The sequence below is a fragment of the Micrasema longulum genome, unplaced genomic scaffold (assembly GCF_059751315.1).
Source record: "Micrasema longulum isolate JH-2025_06_02 unplaced genomic scaffold, ASM5975131v1 h1tg002202l, whole genome shotgun sequence".
NCBI lineage: Eukaryota > Metazoa > Arthropoda > Insecta > Trichoptera > Brachycentridae > Micrasema > Micrasema longulum.
In genome coordinates, this window is record NW_028279365.1 from 112,893 (window position 1) to 137,836 (window position 24,944).

The window sequence follows — 24,944 nt, forward strand, 5'->3', positions numbered from 1 at the left end:
AGACATATTGGCACATTAAAATATTTTTTTAGAACGAATAAAATTTAAAAAAATAAAATATCAAAAAAAGCAAATAGTTTCTTACTTCTGCAGGGATGAAACGAGGAGGGGAAAGGGGGGGAGTCTGATACTGCGCCGCGCTCCTCTCACTTCTCCCGTGCAGAAGTAAGCAACCATTTGTTTTTTTAAATTATTTTTTTTCAAATATTTTCTTTGTTTTATAAAATATTTTTTTAAATATGCTAATATGTTTTCTTGCCCATACTGATCATCGTGGTTTCGGATGTGACAGGGTTTAAAGAACACCCTGTATATATAAACAGATACATACACACCCGTACATATATATATAAATTTTACAATTAAATGCTGTAATTTTTACCGCACGTAAGAAAACATTTTTATATCCATTTTCCCGTTGCTCTGAACTTCCTCATTGCTAAGTCTGCTTAGTATTTTAGGCCTAAATAAATCATAAAATAGCAAAATGTTACTTATGAATTCAGAATTTAATAATTATTTTTAAATCTAATTTTTATTTACCCCCTTCGATTGACTAGCTACTCGTCTATCTATCTATCTACTTATCAGATGATTTTTAAATGTTATAAAATATGTATGTTTATATCTGTTATTTATTTCAACTGTAAAAAAGTTCATTGATTTTCTGATTACGTATTTATTCTATATATGAATGAATCTAATAAATAAGCAATATTTCAAAACTCTTGCGGTCACCAACATAAAGATCACGTTTCTTGAGGTTTGAAATGACCCTAATATACATTTGCGTCAGCGTAAAATGTTTGCTGGACGTTCATTATTAAAATAAAACTACAAACATGTTACATGTAATCGCTTCTGTCGATTTAAAGTAGGTACTACATACTACGTAGATAATTTGTAAATATCGAACATTTTCTTGCGCCATTTCGAACGGTCATTTAAGGTCTCTAGATTAGTTTACGTCACGGTAATGTTGTTAGATTATTTTCAATGTCCTGAGAAAACCGTGTCTTATTGTGAAAAGAAGAGGTCACACAGATAATAGTTTTCCAATACGCGCTGAACACCAGCAGTTCCGAGAAATATCCCGATACCATTAGTATAAACAACTGGTTGTGATTATCCGATTGTTCGATTATTAATTGTCATAACCGATTTTTTGTTGTTTGTTTTGTATGTTTTGTGAATATTTTGTTAAATTTTACATTGGCGTTTACAGTAAATTGCATTTTAAAATATACTAATATAACGTACTTAACTCAATTTGTATCTATCAATTTAGTTCGTCTCGTAGTGTAATGGTTAGCTCGTTTGTCTACCATGCAATAGCTCTCGGGTTCGATTCCCGACATGGTTGACATTATTTAAAAATGCGTTTTTATACTAGAATACTTTATAGTCCCTCGACTGGCACCTGAAGCATTACACTGATCATCTTACCTTCATATGAAAAAAGTGATTAATATACGCTGGGATTGGTGTACCAATTCAGCGCCCTATACACTAAGATGTGGCAAGGGTTTGATGCTCATAATGATGTTTATTTTGTCTGCACAGGTTTTGGAGTTTGAAAATCCTACTTATTTTTTTTGAAATAAGAAATAATTCAAATGAGTAAATATATTTTTTTATATTGATGCTTGGACACATTGGCATATCTAACTATATTTGAATTCATAAAACTAAAATTATAAGTAAAAAGATTCAAATTTATGACTTCAATATTACCTTAAAAAATATTGAAATTTGGTGTGGTGTAGTTGATAAACCCTCGTGGGGTTATTTATAGGACCATTTCCAGTGAGATCACAAAAAATATATTTCCTCACTTGGGTTTTTTGTGCTGTTATTAACCACTAAAATTGGGCCTCCTGGCCTGTTGTGGTGCAAAAAAAAGTCTGCATAAATGAAATGTGTTTCGAAACCGAGTAGCTGGCGATGAATAATTGTATTTAGCGATTATAAGAAGAAGATCGATCATTGTAATTGTCGTTTTCAATCATAGATAAACCATCAACGATATTACAATACTCATTATTAGCTCTTTATCTGCTATTATGATTACTTGGATCAGCCATCAGTCATATCAGCTTATTCTACTCGTAACAAGTTCTTTCCTATCAGATTTTTATATTGACGAGTATGTATTGAATTAAACTAGAAAATACGACAAAATTCAAACAGATATGAATATCAACATTTGTTTTTTTTTTTACGAGCAGCTTATTACACAACATTATTTTTGGTACGTGTACTTGTACACACACAAATCTGGATTTTCTCCCAAGGGGGAGTAGGTATATATTTTTATTTATATCCCTACAGAGATGAGGTAGATTTTTTTCAAATTCAGGATTATGGATATTCGAGCGTTTACAGGGCTTATGACCTGTCATTGGCTGGGTTAAGACTCTTCCGAGTTAAATTAAGTACTTAATTTAACTCGGAAGAGTCTTAACTACATAAAATAAAGTAATCTGCTAATTAAAATACTTAACTTCAATATCAATACATAGATGGCGCTCCAACTCGCTTGTGGATGGTTTCTCGATTAGTAACATAAATACAAAAATCAAACATGTTACCTGGTGTGGATATTCGCTAATAAGCGGAATGGGGAATGTTGTAGTACCTACTTAAAGTGGCCACTTAACCCAGCCAATGACAGGTCATAAGCCCTGTAAACGCTCGAATATCCATAATCCTGAATTTGAAAAAAATCTACCTCATCTCTGTAGGGATATAAATAAGAGCAGCTTATTATTATTTTGTTAAAATAAATATAAAAATCTAAAACGGTATGCATGAAAAAAATCTAAACCTGATATTGCAACATAATTTTTGAGAGTTGATATCGAAGTCTAGGCATTAACGAGGTTTACGACCTACTATTGATATATTAGTTTTTCATAGTTTTTAAATTAGATTATTATTACATTTCCGAGAAAGGTATTAGTATTTTGTTCAGCAAAAATGGCTAATAATGCAGAACCAGTTTTACCATGTTATAGCCCAAACTAAACTCACTATATAACTAACATACATATAATATATGGGTGTGTAAATTGTACACGTAATAATAATATATAATTGTTGTTAAACAAAAACGATTGAAATAAATAAATAGTGAGGAAATAAAAAAAAAGTTACAAGTAATAACTAAAATTAAATTTATTATATTGTGTCCTTATGGCGGTCTCTGCATTCTAAGATTCTAAGAGCAAAACCTTGTGAGAAAATCGATTCTTCATCAGTTATTCTCACAACCGATTACGAATTATCCGATGTTTTTTTCCATGCATATTTACGGGCATCGCTACCCCGGATCCCGATCGTAAGTTACTCGAGTGACGCAATGGACTCGTCGTAGAGTTTGCATGATTCAAGGGCCGTCAATAAAAATGTATTTGCAAATCCACTGTAGGCATTTAATGCATCCGTATGATGTAATGACCTTTATTCATTCATGTAACAGTAGTATTCCGCGGGATTTGTACATAAGCTACTCTTTGAAATTCATTTGATAACCTTGTTATCAGCATGCAAAAAAAATATATATTATAATGATGCACACGGGTAAAAAAAAATTTGACGCACTTATTTATCTCGATTTTATCACCAGGGAGTACAGTGCTGTTTTTTTGTCATTATTGTTCACATTTATATCATTAATAATTTTTAATTGGATTGTGGTCCCGTGGACTGCGGATTCGCGGATCAGAGGTCTGAGGCTCGAAATCCACTCTACCTAACCTTTGAAACTCATTGAAAATGGCACCAATATTGAAATATTTGGGTAAATCATAACGCAAATAATATATATGTATTCTTTTTTATGTGTTATAGTTCTCTAAAAATTTCCGAAGAGGGTTTAAATCCCATATCTACCGACCTATCTACAATTTTTTTTAAATTATCAAAAGAGAAGTTGTAATGCTTTGTTATGATTATTTTAGTTTATATTGTTTATTATGTTCATGATAATTAGGTTGATTAGATTAATTACGTATTTTTTTTATTATTATTATGTTAACTTTGTTGAATAACTAATTTAAGGCATTTTATTATTTAAACAAAAGACGAGTGATACTTTAATCCACAAATTTGGAATATCAAGTGACCGGTTATTTATATAATAAATTACAATGAACTTCCATCAAGAATTTTCACTTACAAACTTAAATGTTTTCATTTAAGGCATGTTTCACATTTTGTAAAATGTTTCCCTCGGCACGGGACACCCCAGTGTCAACATTATTATGTCTAAAAAATAGAATACAAACAATGTAAAAGTATAAATAAATTAATTAATTAATTTAATTGAAATTTGTGATTATTTTTTTTATTTGCATCTTGAAGTAGGGTATATATAGTATAGTATAAACAAATAAACATATTATTATGTGTGCTCCAATAATAACAATGTACCTACAAATTTTTAATTAATAAGTTGTTTGACATAATTTTTTAACCTACAGTTTAAACTATGATTTTTTTTTCTTTTTAAATATAATAATTTTAAAAAATATAAATAAATTGTGATTTTATTTATTGTTCGTGAAAACCGGTTGGTGCTCGAGTGGCTAGTGTCGTGGACTCACGGATCGATGGTTCGAGGTTTGAACCTCGCTCTATCGTAACTCGATTCCCATTTTCTAAAAGTGAGTTGAAAATCATTGAAAAGAATCCCAAAATTAAAATATTTGTGCATGGTAAATCTGGTTCTGAACCATTCAACTTTGTTTTACCGAAATAAAATTATTGTCACGGTTAAAAATAATTTTTAAAGAAGAGTTTTTTTGTGTAAAAATGAAACGAGGAAATAGTAAATTGACAACTTGGGGTTTTGTATTTATATAAAACCCCACAGTACCCTTTAACTACCCGCATGAAAATCTAAATGTTTTTTGTCTTGATAAAAAATTATTATGACAATATCAATATTGTTGACATCTTTTTTTGCATTTCATGAATAACGGATCAAACATTCATTGATATTTAGAACCATGTTCACATAAACACAATATAAACACGCCATTAAAAATTTTATTATCGTATTATGTTACATTTTCCTGCTTACTGTTTCAATTTAATGGTTTTATTAAAATAGGAACTGAATTCAGTATTGTATGTAAGAAATAAATGTCATAAACAAAGCATACTGCGTTTTATATAATCATAATAACTGAATTATATCTGAAATGCGTCACTTTTAGATTCCAAAAAATATGTATTTAGTTGATTCCTTAATAATTACAACTGTCTTTTAAAAAAATATTTCAAATGTTTTTGTCGCCATGAAAACATTCACATCCATAATTGTTTTAGTTTTCTGCTTTTCAAAGATCAACAGTCTGAAACCTCAAAGAAAAGTGGATGTTTAAATAAGAGCACAATGGTGAATGTTTTTAATCACTTACACCAGCCAACGACAGGCCATGAGCCTTGCAAAGCCTAGACTACCATATTACCCTTTCGATTCTTTATCTAGATTTATGGATAGAGATGCAGAGATGATTTGATAAAAAAAAACTAACCAAGTACCACACAATAGCGCGGAATATAACATATTTACAATGAATGGAGAGATCACATCACTAATTATAAGATTCTCAGTATAATCAGAGGGAGGCACCTAATATAAACCATTCAGAGAGGCAGCCCAATGGATCGGCCACATCGTGCGGCAAGAGGGTCTCCTGCGTGACATAATAGAGGAAATGGTTGAGGGGACAAATCACAGAGGGCGACCCCCGACGGGCGTGTTTAAGAACTTGATCTGGCCCTCATGTGTTGAGCTGAAGAGGGCTGCGGAGAATAGAACGCAGTGGAGGACGAGATGCGGAACTTTGCTGCAAACCAATCCCCAGGATTGAGACTGCGAAGAAAAAGACAATGAAAATTAGCGGCCTCCGTGGTTTATTGGTCAAGACGCTTGACTCACGCCCGGAAGCTTCCGGGTTCGATTCCCGGTGAGAACACAAAAATTGAACGTGATTTTTCTCAAGCCCGGGCGGTCTGTGTTTTAATTCACCGCTGTAATTGGGCCTCCTGGCCTGTTGTGGTGCAAAAAAAAATGACACGTGCTTTTTCGAAACCGAGATAACAATTTATTCTGCGAATCATTTTGCAATTCACAATGTGTCTCTAATATATTTACTAGTACAGTGAACTTGGAGGTACGAAATATTTTTCAACTGTGCATATTTGCACGCCGCATGTAAAACTCGCACGAGTGTTCGAAAACATTTGCATTAAAATATATCAGCTCTTTTGCTTTATAGAAATCAACAGATGAATAATTTGGAAAAATGTGGAGGTAAAAACATACGCAGAATGGAGAATGTTACACACTGTGTAAAATGATCACTCAAACAAGCCAATGATATGTCAAAAGCCGTGTTAATGTCTAGACTTCCATATTTTCTTCTCTCTCTCAAAAATGTTCTCCTCCACGTACCCGAAACCATTTTAAAGACCGGGGGTCTTCTTATCAGTTTCGTTTACATTCATATTTTTTAAAATTTTGATTTCATAAACTGCAATTTAAATTTAATTTAACTCGGCTATTTTTAAATGAGATTTCCATTTTGTATATGAGGCTTATTTAATTCTCACTCATAACCATATTTCAATTACAAAAACTGTAAGAAAACTGCGTTTATCACTAATACATTTCTGATTACATTGTACCCGAATCGTGTTATACAGCTAAGCAAGTAAAAAATTGAAAAACTAGTTACCAGAATTTTTCAATAATATTTTGTATATGTCAAAAAGCTTTGAAGTGATCACTTCAACCAGACAATGACAGGGCGTTAGCCTTTTTTAATTGTTTTAAAATTTTATTTTTAATTTTATTTTTATTATTAATAAAACATATAATACAAAAATACATATTTTACTCCCAGGAGTTATTAAAAACTCATTTGGGACCGTACATAAGAATAAACCTTTTTTTCCACAATACATAATATCATACAAATTAATACATCCGAAATAAAAAGAAAACATTATTGGATAAGAAACATAAAACACCATATTATATAAACTACATTAATAATTATCAATATCAAAAAGATTTAAGAAATGTTTTTTAATTGCGACACTTCTGGATTTTTTATTCAGTTTTTCGTGTCTTAGCTCATCAGGCAGTTTATTATATTCGGAATGGCCAATATTTTCCAAATACCAATTGCCAAACTTTGTTGAGCGAAACTTAGACACATGAAGTTTCCCTGACTAACGCGTATTGTAATTATGAATATTATGACCAAATGTGTATTTTAAATTTGAGTGAGCAGAAAAGTTGATGATATTTAAAATAGTATTGGTTATGTCACGCAGTGGCATTACCTAAATGATTTTAATGCCTAGATTGTCATATTGTCTTCTTTAAATGTTCTCCATTTCTGTTGTAATATATTTCGACCTGATTCATTTTTCAGAATTTAGGTTAGAATCTGATCCGTGCAATACTGCTATAACTTGTGAATTATAACTTAACACTGATTAACTTGTCACCCCTCGAATTAACATATTCAAATATTAGAACCACGGTGAGTCTTTTAATTTGAAATCAAACATGATATGTTGAATAATTCATTGGGCAGTTGACATTAGCCGTAATTTGTTTCATTGTATGTTAAACTTCTAATTAACTACCTGGACTCCGATTACAATAGGAAGTTGTTAATTAAATTCTTCAAATATCCATAAAGTAAAATCGAATTTTCCGTACAAAAAAAGATATAATTAATATTTTTGAAAGATCTTCAAATTTCGACGACACTTCTAATTTTTTGCATATAATTCGATTTTATTTTACACAACCTAAGATTACTCTCTTCCAATGAGGCAGTTCAGTGGTTTTTTATATGCGAGTATGTTTTATTTGTTACGGCTGTGGTCTGGTAAAACGAACGCAAAATTAGGAAATCATACAATTTTGCCATTTTAAAACGAATGTTTTTTTTAATCGCGCAATAATAAAAAAATAAAAAACATAAATTAGATAAAAACAATATTTTTTAAGGGTATTTCTGTTAAAAAATATACTTAAAAGTTTTATGTAACTAAAATATAATTACTTTTAGACCGGCAGATTACGCCATTTCAAATTTAGACCAAACTTAGGTATCTGGGATCTCAAAAAAGACTAATACCCGTATGCAGAGACAACCCTTACGCTGAGGAAAGTACATTCTATTGTTTTCACCTTCGGTTTATTCTCTGCATTTGAAATTAGAATGTACTTTCCTTACCTTAAGTTTTGTCTCTGCATGCGGGTATAGTATTGAAGTAAAATTTAAAGATAATAAATTGAACATGAAAGTGGCCGAAAACAATAAGGGCAAGTCTGGGGGTAATAAAAACGTAAATAAGATGTTACAAATTAAATATTACAACCAGAATTATCATCTTCATAAAAAAAAGAGAATACAAATCTACAAAAAAAGGTTTTGACTAAAGTATTTCAATAATTTATTTTTTTTATTAGTATTACCGAAGGCATAATTTTACGTAAAAACAAAGGAAAATGTCGAAAAAATGTTTGTGATTTAAAATGCTTTTATTTCTTTTCGAAAACAAAAAAATAAATTTTTACCTCGGCCGATTTCATGTTCCATTTATTATCTTTAAATTATTAAAACAAATTTTAGTTAAATACTTATACCCGTATGCAGAGACAAACCTTAAGGTGAGGAAAGTACATTCTATTGTCTTCACCTTCGGATTATTCTCTGCATTTGAAATTAGAATGTACTTTCCTCACCTTAAGTTTTGTCTCTACATACGGGTATTAGTCTTTATTGAGATCCCAGATACCTAAGTTCAGTCTAAATTTAAAATGGCGTAATCTGCCGGTCTTAAAGTAATTGTATTTTAGTTACATAAAACTTTTATGTATATTTTTTAACAGAAATACCTTTAGAAAATATTGTTTTTATCTAATTTACGTTTTTTTATTTTTTTATTATTGCGCGATTTAAAAAAAACATTTGTTTTAAAATGGCAAAATCGTATGATTTCCTAATTTTTCGTTCGTTTTACCAGACAACAGCCTTAATAGACTATTACTAAGCCTAAAACTGTTTTTTTTTTCATTTTTATGTATCGTATTATCAGGGCTATGATTTTTTAAAGTGTTATATTTCTGAAATAACTTCGCGTGTGACGTCAGAAGTTCTCTTTCGCTTATTCTCGATCAGTTTTGCCCATTGGTCCATTGGTGGCAAGCAACCAGAATTCTTTCATAACTCTCTTATCATCGGTTGATTTAGATAAACTAGTGACGTCGTTCAGAGTCGTTCGTTTTTATTATTTTTTCTTACATTTTCAGGAAACTTTGCATTACAATTTAATGCAAGAAAACATTTATCGTATCAAATTTCCCGTAGGGCTGATGTTTTTCATTTTAATCGGGGCCAGGTTATGTCTGTAATTTGTAACTGAAGATGTTTTGTAAAACAAAACATACAAATATACACTTACATTTGTACAGAAAATTTGATTTTGCTTTATAAACAGTTGATGGTAACACTGTTACTTCCCAACACGTATTTTGTTATTTATGTGCGTAAATTTAAATAAATTGTCACGTTGTTAAAAATTCATTAAATAATTACTGCCGGACAAACTTTGACCAGTACTACTAATATTTTTTTGCTATTTATTTTATCAGCATAATCCTGTATTCAATCAATGCTTGCGTCATCGTTCACAATTTTTGACTGTTTCTATCCACTGGACATGTTTTTATTCAATACAAATAATATGAATAACTTGTCAAGAAATTTACAGAAGTCTCTTTCTCTATAAGCTATTAACATATTCAAGAAAAATCCGCAATAACATCATAAACAAAACTTTCCGATGTAATTAATTTAATTAATTAATTTAATGCTTAGTAACCCTACCCGGTGATATGTGGCTAGTAAACTTCGCATCTAATAACGTTAATTCTCTATAAATGAATTAATTAGGTACCGTGTTAATTTTTTAAGTATTCCTCCGTTATACATTTACGTATCAGTTAAAAAAATAAATTATTCGATAATAAATACTGATTGAGCACGGAAAAGCATTTTATCAGAAATCGGAGATAAATCACCAACACAATCGAAGCTTTACGAATGTGTCGCTTGTCGCGGCGTATGAAGTAAAAGGGTACCGAATATACAATAGGGAAATATCAAACAAACAAACAAACCATCACGCCGTTTCCCCGTAGGGGTAGGCAGAGAGGATAGAACGCCATAACACTCTATCTTGGCATACAGACCTCGCTTCTTCTACATTCATACATCTTCTCATGCACGCACGCCGATTATTCCTACTTTTGACATGTCCATCATCAAGTGTTTGATGGACTTGATCGTGCCATGTCTTTCTCGGTCTTTCTCGTTTTCTGCATCCATCAACATTTGCATCGTTGATCCTTTTAGCCGTTCTTTCACTGTCCATTCGCTCTACATGTCCAAACCAACGCAGCACCCCTTTCTTGATTCTGTCAATAATGCATACTACAAAATAAATATCACATACTACAAAAACCGATAAAAATATATGAAATGGATTTAGAATAATTAATTGTATTTTAAAAATCAATATGGGTATTATGGAGAAATGTGTTCATATATAACTTTTTAAAAAAAATTGAAAAAAAATTGTCACTTGAAAAACGCGACATGTTTGGCATTGATAGTTGTGACGTCAAGATTCGTGACGATGTCCTAAAAAAAATGAATGGCCAGGAACAAAATTAAAAAATTAACCTGAGTCGGGACGTATTAGTGTTGTGGCCAATGCAATCACCGTTTTTGCGGGAATCCAAAATTACAAATTTAAAATATTTTTTATTCTACTAAGAAGTAGCAACAAATATTTTTTTTTACTGGAGAGTATTTCATAGACCTCTATTACTTTAAAAATGTTTTTTTAAAATATATATTTTCCTATTGTCTCACGTATTATTTACGTCTCGCTCTCAATACTACAGGTACCTATATTCGTGAGCGAGAGAGATAATTTTACACGTCACACACGCGAATAGCCAAGTTGCCAGGACTTCTGTCTGACGCCAGTAGCTTTTCGAGCTTCGTTATAGGTGGCTTCTCGCTCGCGCTGCGAGCGTTTGCTAATGGCTTTTTTTTTCAAATGTTTAGCAATTAGATTAAAAATAAATCACTTTTTAATTCAACTATAAATAATTGAACCAATTATTTTTTATGAATATTTCATTTTTCCAAACTAAAATATCTCATTTTTGCATGTGTATCAACTACACAGCACCGTAACGCAAGGGTGTTTTTTGGTACAGTAAGGATATGTAAATTATGTTATTTATTTTATTGGGTAAACAAACGGTGGTATTTACAAAATATGTTCATAATTTCTTTGTATTAGTGTAGGACACCCATGCACACACCAAAAAAATGGTTTACACTGAAGACAATAATTTAAATTATGATATAACAAATGTAAAAGATAAGAAATGAAAACGGTGTATATAATAGTAAAGTTAATTATCTGGTTCTATCAATATTTTTATGACTTCTTCATTAAATTTACATACATTGTCATTAAAAATTTCAGCCTTTGTGAGTCTATTGTTCGCATACTCTAGGTATTGTAGATTGTTTTAAATAATTAGTTGACGCATTGTCTGTGTAAATCAGAATATGTTGTATAAATACTCTGTATTAATTAAGATATATTTATTTCGAATATAACCGAGTCCAAAAATTTATACGGTTATAAGTATGCGTATTATTATTGATTTAAAACAAGGTTTCATTATTTTATTAGAATAATAGGAAAGTTAGTTTAGTCTATGTTCAGGCTGAGTAGGAATTCAATAGTGTGTGTGAAATAGAACCAGAATCCTGAACGAATGTTTTTGATTCTATGGCTGCTCTCGGGTAAAAATCCCGAAAAAAGAAATCGAGTGGAGAGAAGTCAGTCGTAGTTCGTGTAGTGGATGGCGTGTTCGCATATCACGCTTGAGGTCCCTGGTTCGATTTCTGGAAGATTGACATGAAACATTCGATTTTAAAGGTGCTTTTACACTGAAATATTTCCTTGACCCTGGACTAGCACCTGAAGCGTAAGACTAGTCAGCTTACCTGTATGTAACAAAAAGATCAAGAAACACTGCGGTTGGTGTAGCAATGCAGTGTCCTGTGCATCATTTGGTGCCGTCATGTTCAATTCCAGTGTCTGATATCTACACTTAACAGTCTAATCAAATATTTTATATTATTTGTTCATGTGTGCGTGACAGAAAGATTCTTTCAAATAAAATATAGTATGTGCAGAAATTTGGACTTATATGCAAGGTTTCAAGTTTTTTTTTAATGGGTACTATCGAGATTTTATGATTTTTATATTGTGGACTCCATACCACGAGGCCTTCTCAAGATCACTGCGGATCATACTCGCATATAATTAAAATATAACATACATTGTATTTATTGACTCATAACGAATTCATATCGTCATGATCGTAGAACAACGACGCATGTGATTTTCTTCAACTTTACAAGAGAGCAGTTGAATTTTTTTTGACACTTTATGACAATGTTCCGTGCACCTGGTCGACATACCCGCCACAGATCTCCTTTTTGTTCTGCAAGTTCTAGGACCAACTATCACACGCACTCGCCTATCCCTAGGCTCCATAGATATGGCAATCAGTATGAGGACAAGGCTGATATATTTGGTTCTGGACTTGATAGTTATAAAACGAGTCTGATCTCTTTTTTTCTCTCGCAATATTATTCTTAAACTTTTCTTTATATTTAAAAATGTTTTTCCATTTTTTTTGTTTTTTCATATTTATGTATTTATTTCGTTAATATTTTTGGTTGCGTATGTGTATTTACCTACTTGTTACTATTGTTATAGTTATACAATTTTATAATTTTTTGTTATGTATTTATATATATATTTTTTTTCATATTTATGTTCAATATATGTTAAAGACAATTTATGCCGTTTATGTAAAAATAAATAAATAAATGTCCCACAACTTGATAAGTTCAAAAGTATATCATTTAATACATGGGTTGGTGTGTATATTTTATTTTTTCAAACCTGTAATATAAAACCTTAATGTAACTATTTCAAGATCAAATATAAAAGAAAGTCAAGTTCGCGTTTTTCGCACATCCGTCGTTGTTCTACGATTACGATGATATATTTTATAATATGATAAATCAATAAAGTGGTGGCCTTACCGTATTTTTTATTTGCGCATAGGGGAAACATGTGACGACAACGGCGAAATCTCTTCGAGTTCACTAGATAAGCTTGATCCGTTGCAAATGATATAAGTGAGCTTCATTGCGCGACATTATCTACACGCTTCAAACGTGCGGACATAATGTCATTACGTAATATTATTTTAATTTGATAAATAATAATCGGTCATGAACGAGTGATTCACTGTGTTTTTGTTTTATTCTCAAGTATGGCGCCTCTGATAAATAAATTTAATGTAACACAGGGTGTTTCCATGAAAATGTGGACACGAATTAGAAAAAAAAAATTAAAACATCGCCAAAAGACAAAGAAAATTTATGAAAAACGACATTTCTGCCAACACATCAACGGCCTCCGCGGTTTAGTGGTTACAACGCTTGAATCACGCACGGAAGGTTCCGGGTTCTGGTATCACAGGTAGTGGGCTTTGCCGGGTGGTGTGGTTTGGGAAAATTTACGTCATTCAGCTTAATCACAACTAACTATCGACGTGCATAAAAGCATGCTAAGCATTTGAGCGATCACAATGAACAATAATGAACATACTTAAGTTATCGCAGTCATAAGTCAACGCGTGTGTAATCTCCTCGTGTCGGTTTGTAGTTTGTTTTCGTCGTAAATGAAAAATCGGCGTTTACTAAAAAAAAAAAATACAATATACTGCATTTGCAAAATAGTAAGGAGTATCTAATACAAAAAAACTGTAAATTAAATTACAATAACTATTGCGACTGCTTTTCTTGAGATTTGACTTGCCAATCGCCGGTTAAATGCAATAAATAGCATGATAAATAATAAATAAAAATAGCAGTTTTGGAAAATTTTCCATATTTACACCGGTGAAATTCAAATACGTGATTGCGCAGCAGGATTATACGTCGCGAAACGTAAATATTTCGACATTTAAAATTAGGGATTCACGGCTGTTCTATTGTAATAGCGATACGATAAACAACCTGGGCTGGTATTCCAAACGAAATTATAGCGCGGTATAGCGCGTTTTTACGTACTAAATACGGATTATAGCGCGCTGTAAACGCGTTCGGAATACCAGCCCTGGTGATAAGCTGTCATCGCGTCGCTTACTAGCACGTCGATAGTTATTTGTGATTGAGCTTCAGGCGAACATTTATTTTTTAGACTAACTGTAATGTACCACGGTGGGAAGGTGATTTAAATAATGATAGGTATTTGGTGTTACCTCTCATAACGATTAAATATGTATTTCAACCGGGGATATACAAGCCGGAATAAATATGCCTTTTCCTGATTTAATTAAATTATTACCTAAAAATTAGTAGACGTCCCGTTTTGAGGGAAAAAATATATGGTCACATAAGTTATAATTTAATTCGTTCAATGTAGTGACGAGCCAACTATGCCAATTTGACTGGAATATAATTCTCAATTTTTAATTAAAAATAATTCTGAATTAGCTTATATTTGCATCGCAAAAGCGCGGTTTATCGTTTATATTGAAGTGAAATATTACGATACGCATTGACATAACAATACATAGACATGCCCTATAGAGTAAAATATTTTAAAAAGTATTGACACGAAAACTATAGTTACTAAGTACTGTTAATTCAAATCATGGCTGCATTCAACGAGCATCCATATGCTACAAAAATTGAAAGGTACTCATATTTGGTACATTAAAAAAGGAGCGAAAATATAATATTTAATCACGTTTATTATATTTTAAAAACGTATTCCTATCAGTGCATCACTGTAACTAAGAAGCGCTTCGCAACTGTGCTGCTAGGCGAATTTTAACGTTTACAAAAAATTATATTTATGTTTGAATATTAATTGTTTTAAGTTTTGTTATTCACTCTTGAAAAAATATTAACTTTTTTTACAATAGTTAATCCTTTTTACATTGTTTACCTTAAAGGTTTTTACGTATTTTCATGACGTTTTAAGCTCCCGACATCACTGCGACCTGTGAATATGTATTGTGACAGATCCCTGTGAATAATGAGTACTTACATGTGTATATATATATTTTTTTATTTTTTTTATTACTTTTTAATATTTTTTTTACATTCTTTTAAATTTGGATTTCAAGCCGGAGCGTTCTTAAGAATCTTAACGATTTTACATCTATTGATAAGGTGGTTAATAGGTTTCCTCATTAAGGTTTAAAAAAAACAGATATTTTTGATAATCATTATTCAATAAGTTCACTTATATTCCCTGCACACTCTCGCATACATACAACACTCACACACCCATACACATATTCACACACCCTCACACACCCTAAATATATATACTCACCCTCACTAACATATTATTCAATAGTAAAACGGATACACTATTTTTTTTGTGACTAAAAGTACTTGGAGTAAATATTATTATGTTATAATAAAAGTTATTCTCATAATGTAATTGAGACACACTTAATGTATATATTTCTACCGACATATTGTAAACATTGTATAAATTCCGTAATGTGTTTTGTTTTTATGAGAAAAATAAAATAAAATAAAATAAAAATAAAGTAAGTTTGCATTTTGGTTTTAATTCTAAACGTCACGCCTAGCTGGCGGTCGAAGAACGACTAAATACGCGTTGGGCATGACTGAGTGTTTGAGCATGAGTTAAGTGTCATAATTTTTAAGGGGTCAGGGCAGGCGCCTTGTAAGCAAATCTGTCACGATGTACTCGACTGTAGGTACGTAATGGCATTCGAGTCTCCCTCGTGTCAATAGTATGTAGGATACTAAGTGGCATAGCAAGTCTATATGTCGGCATACTATTGGCTGCGAGGTTCTACGAAGCCCTACATAAATGTGTTATGAGTGAATACAAACTACAAACATAGTGAGATAATACAAAAGACATATTACTCTGAGCAAAAGACGCAATTTATCAAGGAAGTAGCAAATTACGCCAATCGTCTCTAGTATAACGTAGATATCAATTTATTTTATTTCTGTGTGAGTAATCAGCAAAAATGATTGATTTGTGTATAATAATAATATAATATACCTCACTACTGACAAAACACAGCTTTTTGAATAAAATAGTTACCGGTTTTTTAAATATATTTTTTTCTATTTCCATAAGTTAGTGTTGATTTTTTTAAACTATGTATACGGCTCTTATCATAAAAAAATTAATCGGAAAAAATCTCCATGAATACGAAAATAATTTTATTTAAAAAGGAACATTCCTTCCCACGCTTTTTTTTTATTACATTTATTATGGCTTTTACCATTTTTGGAAAAAATTAGCCAGAAACATACAATACATATTTACAAATGTTAAATGGGAGCAAAAAAATAGTACAGAAAATAAGGCAGAAAAATCAGATAAACCTTAAATAATTTTAAAATACATAAGATCTTGAAATTAAAATAGCAAAAATTGGAAATAAAACAAGAATCGCAATAATAATATGCATTACTAAGAAAAAAAACCCAAATCCTTGATAATACATATTTATTGCATATAAATATTTTTCGCTGCAAAAAAAAAACATGTTTGTAAAAATTTTCCTGTGTCGTAAATAATAGGTACCTACTTAAATACCTACCGAATAAATTAAAATTTATTTTATGTTTTCTAAATTTAAAATATGCGTTCTTTTGGCACTTTACAATAAAACATTTCTTTAAAAAAAAACAACTTAAAATTTTTTGTGTGGATTAAAATAAAAACCAAGAAAACTATAACTACGCGCTATTAGAAATAAACTACTTGTTAGAATATTGAGAAACGGTTTTTTATTATATATTTTCAATGTCAGGTCTAAGAATATTTATGTAGTTCAAGGAATTGAAGGCTAAGGTTGAGTTTAGAAACATTTTTTTTTTTTATTTAAATCTTAAAATAGGGCACACATATCATACATATTGTTATGTGTGTTCTAATAATAACATTACAAATATATTTAATTTATAAATTGTTTATCACATATGTCTTGACCATTATTTTAAATTTTGATATGTTTTTTTCTTCATAAATATTTTTTTTCATTTCGTAATACTTTTTAATTGCTTTAAATAAAATTGAATTTTGTGACTTTGCCTTTTTCCTAAATGGAAGTCTAATTTTGTTCTTTTCTCTAGTATTGTGATTGTGTTCATGCTGGTTCCGATCAATTTTTTTCCAAAATTCTGTTTTTTTATTAGAGTTTATAATTTTATGAACAAATATCATTGTATTGTAAAATATTCTTTGTTTATATGTTAATAATTTCATTTCATTTACCATCGACTTTACCCTCGTATATCTGTTTTTTTTCAAAATGATTCTAAAGGCTTTATTTTGTAATACAGTTAGTTTATCTATGTTTTCTTTGTTTGATAAAAATAAAATGCTACTACAGTAGTTAACGTGTGGTTCAATAATTGCTTTGTAAATAGTTTTGCAGGAGTCCTTATCAATAAATCTTCTGATCCTTCCCAAAATTGATATTTTTTTTGCAATCTTATTTATTACCATCTTAGCGTTTTGGTGAAATGTAAGTTTTGAATCCAACATTACACCTAAATATTTAATTTCAGTGACTTCATTAAGTTTTTCATTTTCTATTACAATTGATGGTGTAATTTCTATTCTTTTGTTTCCTATATTCATATATTTAGTTTTGTTAACATTTAATTTTAATTTATTAATTTTTAGCCACAGTGATACACTATTAAGATCATGATTTAGTCTGTCCATAATTGTTTTATAATTTTCTCCCGATATATATATTAAGGCATCGTCTGCAAAGAGTCTTATTTTTGAATATTTTAATGTTTCGACAATATCATTTATGTATATAATAAACAAAACCGGTCCGAGAACCGATCCTTGTGGTACTCCCAATGAAATTTTGAGGGGCTCGGAAATTTCATCATTCACCTTTGTTATTTGGTATCTATCGCCATTTTACCCATAGAATTATAATTCTATGATTTTACCATAAACTATTTATTAACAAGACTGCACAATGGTAATTGTTACATTTATTAAATATAATAATTAACAGAAACATGTAAAAGATACGCATTTCTTTTTATCGTTTTTTATTTATTGCTTTCATGCTAGATTTTATTTTTGTTTTCATTCTTTGTTGCATTATTGCTATTTGTGTCTTAATTTTTCCCAACAAAATATCGCCAGCCTTGTGGTGTTTGGTCGGCACATATAACTACCATGCTCAAGGTCCCAGGTTCGAATCCCGACAAAGTTGATAACAAACTCTCATCTGATTTTATAAATACTGAGTTTTTTTTTCAGAACATCAGTCATTTTTAACCACCTATGTTAGTTACGTTATTTTAATGCTGACTTGAATGAATCAAACTTGTGTTGAATGATAAAATTAAATACACACTGCAATTATTATGTAGGCATCTGAATTTCAACTATCTTATTAATAAATCACTGAATAGTGTATAGGGCACCTTGTTGGTACAACAATCGCAGCGTATCTCGATCATTTTTGTAAACGAAGATAAGATTATTATTAGTATATTGGAGTGTTTATTATTTTATGTAAACTGTGTTAGCAATCGAACTCGAGTCCTGTGGCATTGTAGGCAAACACCTTGACCACTATACTACAAGGCGGGTGATTTTTAAAACTATATATACATATATGTAAATTATATTCCTTAATGTTCAGATACAGATGAACCTATTAACAAAAAAATGTTGTCTAGTTGAAATCAAACAAAAAGTGGAAAAAAAATTTACTTCTAAAATAAATCAAGTTGTGGTCTTGTGGCTAGTGTTGCAGGCTCACGGATCAGAGGTCCGAGGTTAGAACCTTCCTCTACCGCAACTTGATTTCCATTTTCCAATAGTGAGTTATTTACAGCTCTGTGAAAATGGCCACCAAATTTGAACTATTTGGGTAAATTATAGGAACGATAATATTTTTTTTTTCTAAAAAAACTTTCCTAAAATTTTTAATTAGTTTAGTAAGTACAGTGATTTCAAAATTAGTTATTTAGTTCATCAAAAGTTTCTTTGTTACTGTTTAGTTGTATTAATAAAATAATATACTTCCAGAGAACCTCGATTCCTGCTCCGCGCTTCTTCACAATTCCTCGAAGAAGGGCATCTAAGAACAGCAACCGCCCAAAAATCAAGAACAAGACTACTCTAGAATATTCTTTTACGGGCTGTGACAACATGCCGGGAGCCACTATGCAGAACGGGTGCTCACACCGAGACAATGATGTCGTTATATCTGGCCTCTCTGGCCGACTACCGGAGAGTGAAAATATCGAGGAGTTTAAGAAAAATCTCTTCGAGGGAGTTGATATGGTTACAGAAGATGACAGAAGATGGCCGATGGGTATTCATTTTATATACTTTTTCTTGTGGATTTTGAAAATTTAACAAATATTATTATTAAACCAATTCTTACACAAGATTTGAAAAAAAAAAAAAACTTGGAAGCAATATAAAAATAATGTAGCAGAATCAGATATTTCAAAGGGTTGATACAACGTAATTCAAAAAGTAATTTAGCAATACAAAACCATTAAATAATGTAATAAATTCCTCTTAACTATTAAGTTTTCAAAATTTTCATGTCCCACATAGACGAACTAGACTGAATTTTTTGTTTTACAGTCACCATCATAAATTATTCATTAAATTTACAAATTACTCGCATGCAGCTGCTAGCAAATCAATATAGTTATTAACATATTACAATAGAGATGAAGAACATTTAAGAGAAGGTAATATAGAAGTCTAGGCATCTACAGGGCTTAGGACCTGCCAATGGCTGGTTTAAGTGGCCACTTTACACACTGTGTAACATTTACCATTCTGCCCATATTTGAACATCTATATTCCTTTAATTCTTTCATCTGTTGATGTTTGTGAAGTTAAAGAGCTGAAACCTTTATTTATGCGGGTGAGATTCATCTTATTGCATTATTTCACCTACATACTAGGCAACACCTGAAAATGTTATTTTTTCAATTTATATACTTCTTCATGGACCAGGTGGATTAATCAACAATATTTTGAGTTTTGTCCAAATTTTTGTAGATAAGGACTGGATTCGACTTCCCGGGGAGCAGTTAATATTAACATATTACAACAGAGATGAAGAACATTTAAGAATGAATTGATTAATTTGAAGGAATATAGATGTTCAAATATGGGCAGAATGATGAATGTTACACAGTGTGTAAAGTGGCCACTTAAACCAGCCATTAACAGGTCATAAGCCCTGTAGATGCCTAGACTTCTATATTACCTTCTCTTAAATGTTCTTCATCTCTGTTGTGATATGTTAATATAAACAGTTCCCCAGGGAGTTAAATCCAGTCCTTGTCTACAAAAATTTGGACAAACTCAAAATATTGTCAATATAGTTATGATTTAGATCTATTTTTTACCTTCCTGTTTTAAATCAAGTCCTGTATCTTAATAATAAATTAGGAATTTAATGCATAATTTGATATTTACTCTATTTTTTGTAAAGTGCTTTGTAATTCTATTTATTTATTTGTATGATGATGATATATTTATTTTTTATTAAATCTGAGCGAAATACATTTCCTTTTTTCCTGTTTGTTATTAAATTTAATTTGATATATTAATTTTACTAACATTATAAACATGTGTAATTAACAACAGTTTTTATAAAAGATCTCCTTACTTTTAGATAAATAATAAATATCAGTAAATTAATTTGCCCTTTTTTTCAGGATTGCACGGACTTCCGACAAGGTTGGCGAAATTGAAAGACCTGGAACATTTCGATGCAACATTTTTTGGTGTCCATGCCAAACAGGCTCATGTGATGGACCCACAGTTGAGAATGGTGTTGGAGATAACACACGAAGCTATTATTGATGCTGGTAATCATTTCTGTATATTAATCGACTGGCCCCAAGATGTAATCATATATATTTTAATTTAATTGTTTTTTGATAATTTAAAGTAGTTAAGATTTATTGCTTAAGATAGGAGGTATCAATCAAATTCCTTGGTTCAGATTTATTTTCCTTTATTTATTGATCTTAATATTGGTGAAAATTAGAACTAAACCAAGAAATTTGATTGATATCAATCCCATGTAAAAACTTTTACGATGAATATCTTCAAAATAAGTGATTAAGTTTAGATTTAGTTAGAAATTTTTAGTTTACTTTTTCTTTGTTTTATTCTTTATTTATTTAATAACTGCATAATACCGTACTCCCTTTATAATCCGGTCCTGTCAGTAACACGGCATTTTTATACAGGCCTTCCACTTCAATGGAATAATGTAAACTATTAATACAAATCCAGTAATACTGTGTTTTCAGCGTGCTCTGGTCCGATATCTGACAGATTACTGAGAGACCACTGTATATGCATTGTTAAATGTGGAGATAGAGCTTAAAAGGAATGGTTTGCGTTTATTAATATTATTATTATTTTCAGGTATCAACCCAAATTCAATTAGGGGCTCCAAAACAGGTGTATTTGTGGGAGTGTCTTCTAGTGAATCTGAAGAGTTTTGGTCCCATGATATTGATAATATCAATGGGTACGCCCTCACAGGCTGCTGCAGAGCTATGTTCCCAAATAGAATCTCTTACACATTCAATTTCCAAGGTAATTTATTCACATAGTATTTTCAAGAGAATCAAGTTGAGAAAGTACTAATTGGTACAAGAGATAGAATAAAAAAATGAATTTCAATTAACTCCAGGTCCTAGCTATGCAGTAGACACAGCTTGTTCCAGTTCATCATACTCCTTCCACCAAGCTGTCGCTTCCATAAAGTCAGGACAGTGTGATGCTGCAATTGTTGCCGGGCTTAATCTGTGCCTCAAGCCAGCCAACTCCCTCAACTTTCACCGCCTTAGCATGTTGTCCGCTGAAGGTACATATAATTTTACTTATTATTTTTCTAATTAATCTTGTCTATAAATATTAATTTACTTGTTTTAGTTACCTATTGTAGGTATTAATAAATTATATGTTATTCATGCTATTAATAGGGATGATTTAGTTTTAAAGTCATATAAAATTTGTTATGCTTTACATATATAGAGAGTGCAGAATAAATCCTTTCCACGTGAACAAGAATGTATTATTATAATTTGTTGATGTAATATGATTTCATTGTTACTTATCCTTTTTATAGGCAAATGTAAAGCATTTGATGCCTCCGGTAGTGGTTATGTCAGGGCAGAAGCTGCTGTTGTGATTTTCCTGCAGAAGGCTAAGGATGCCAAACGTGTTTATGCCACAGTTCTTAACACCAAGACCAACACTGATGGAGCCAAAGTTCAAGGGATCACCTTCCCATCTGGTGATATGCAAAACAAACTCATCAGAGAAGTTTATGAAGAAGCTGGGATCAGTCATTTAGATGTCGCCTATCTAGAAGCTCATGGCACAGGAACAAAGGTCTTTATTTTATTGTTTCATAATTAGTGTAGAATTTCAGTTTATCTAATTATGCTTTCAAAGTCTGATTTCGTCCGTCATCCTCAAATTGATAATACTTTGATGAAATCATAATACAGACATTTTAAACCTTTAATAAGAAAAAATTCAATTACAACTTCAAAGAAATATTGAGAAGAGAAGAGTACTTGAATTGTAATATTCATAAAGTCGATGGAAGTATTTTTAAGGTTCTACAAAAAAAAAATCTACTGACCTTTTTATTACGATTTTATGAAAAAAGAATTAGCATTACTATTTTTTTTTAAATTCAGACTTAGATGGTCAAGGGAATTACATATTTAAAGAAAAAAAAATAAAGTGGCTTGACTTGTGCCATTTTATTAATGACTTATGGGGTTTCAGAAAATTAAAATTCAGTTAGCTTTCATTGTTTCTTTTATATTTTCTTTAGGTTGGCGACCCACAAGAATTGAACTCCATTTATAATTTCTTCTGCAAAAACCGACAAAATCCTCTTCTGATCGGTTCAGTAAAATCCAACATGGGACACTCTGAACCCGCCTCTGGACTATGCTCCATCGCTAAAATTGTTTTAGCAATGGAAGCTGGTGTCATTCCTGCCAACCTTCATTACAAAGACCCGAACCCTGACATTCCTGGGCTTGTGAATGGAATGCTAAAGGTAAATGATTTTTCTTTAGTAAACTTTTTATAAAAATACAATCAGAATAAATATTCCATCGAAGCTTATTCTATGTTACTCGCAGCACAACATAAAATAGTGAAGAGTGTGTAACGAGCAGAAATAAATTTCTTTTGGAATTAAAAATATTTTGAACAAGCTCATTTTTATGTTACTAATGACGTAGTTATCATTTTACAGGTTGTAGATAAAAATACTCCGTGGAATGGTGGAATAGTAGGTATGAATTCATTTGGATTTGGTGGTGCCAACGCTCACATAATCCTTCAGTCAAATCCGAAGACCAAACCTTCCTTGAACCCCAAGCACTCGATTCCTCGACTGATAACTGTGTCCGGAAGGACTGATGCAGCAGTCCAGCACATGTTGGATTCAGTGGAGAAGGCTCCCGTGGATCTGGAATTCTATGGACTTTTGACTGAAATACACAAGACTAGTATTACGGGACACCCATTCAGAGGATACACCATTCTCGGTGAAACTAATGTCAAGGAAGTTGTGGTTTGTAGAAATTTATTCTTTTTTGTTATATGCCAGTAAATTTTCAAAAATAGTATGCACTTTTTTTTAAACTAAACTGCTAGGGGAATTTTGTATTTAAAAATCTGACTTCGTTTTTAATATTTTTCATCATTAGTTGCAACCATTTGTGTTTATTTTTAAACTTGAACAAAATGTTCTACATTGATACTATAATCTCAATCTGGAAAAAACTCATTTCATTATTTTCCTACCCACGAAAACATTTTCCGAGCAATTGAGTTATTATTAATATTAATAATTGGAACAAACTAGCACAAGATGTTTGTGGATTTAATGAGTAACTCAATAACTTTTATTTTTATTTTTATTATTTATTTTATTTAATTCTATGATTAACATAGTCTAATATATATTTACAACACAATATTTACATCTATACTTATTCTAACATTATTTATCACTATTATACACTTAATATCCTAATTTATAATATTCACTGTTTCAAAACATTTAAGTTTTTAAGTGAAAATTCTTGATGGAGGTTCATTGTAATTTATTATATAAATAAAACACGAGTGATACTTTAATCCACAAATTTGGAATATCCAGTGACCGGTTTCATCGCTTTCGCGACATCTTCGAGACTGGTATCTTTATTAAAGAGTTAAATGTATTTATACAGAGCAGAGGTAAGGAAAAACCACACTCACGAAGGATGGGACACCAAAAATAAAATAAAATACTTAAACTCATTAAAATAGCATTAAATCAATTCATTAGTTAACCCAAAGAAAATTTGTTGATAATGATCCTTAAGATAAAAATAACTTTATTTAATTTACTTACATATAACTTTGAATTATCTATCCTTACCTCTGTTCTGTATAAATACATTTAACTCTTTAAAAAAGATACCAGTCTCGAAGATGTCGCGAAAGCGATGAAACCGGTCACTGGATATTCCAAATTTGTGGATTAAAGTATCACTCGTGTTTTATTTATATAATAAATTCACTGTTTCATATGTACATTTTCATTAATTATATTCACTATTTACACTATATACTACCTAATATTTTTCACATATATACTGTTTACATTTAATTAA

General features: G+C 30.9%; 1 protein-coding gene across 1 annotated transcript in view; it reads left to right on the plus strand.

Moving 5' to 3' along the window:
- Positions 1 to 23,854, plus strand: part of LOC148272749 (fatty acid synthase-like) — a gene marked incomplete at its 3' end in the record, with an annotated part of 33,727 nt that extends 9,873 nt beyond the window's left edge. Inside the window, exons 2-8 of the mRNA XM_088239619.1 lie at positions 19,291 to 19,579; positions 20,952 to 21,104; positions 21,673 to 21,846; positions 21,944 to 22,117; positions 22,382 to 22,647; positions 23,102 to 23,332; positions 23,534 to 23,854. Coding sequence (XP_088095745.1) covers positions 19,414 to 19,579; positions 20,952 to 21,104; positions 21,673 to 21,846; positions 21,944 to 22,117; positions 22,382 to 22,647; positions 23,102 to 23,332; positions 23,534 to 23,854 — 1,485 coding nt within the window. The remainder of the gene's footprint in view (positions 1 to 19,290; positions 19,580 to 20,951; positions 21,105 to 21,672; positions 21,847 to 21,943; positions 22,118 to 22,381; positions 22,648 to 23,101; positions 23,333 to 23,533) is intronic.
- Between the last annotated feature and the right edge of the window lie 1,090 nt (positions 23,855 to 24,944).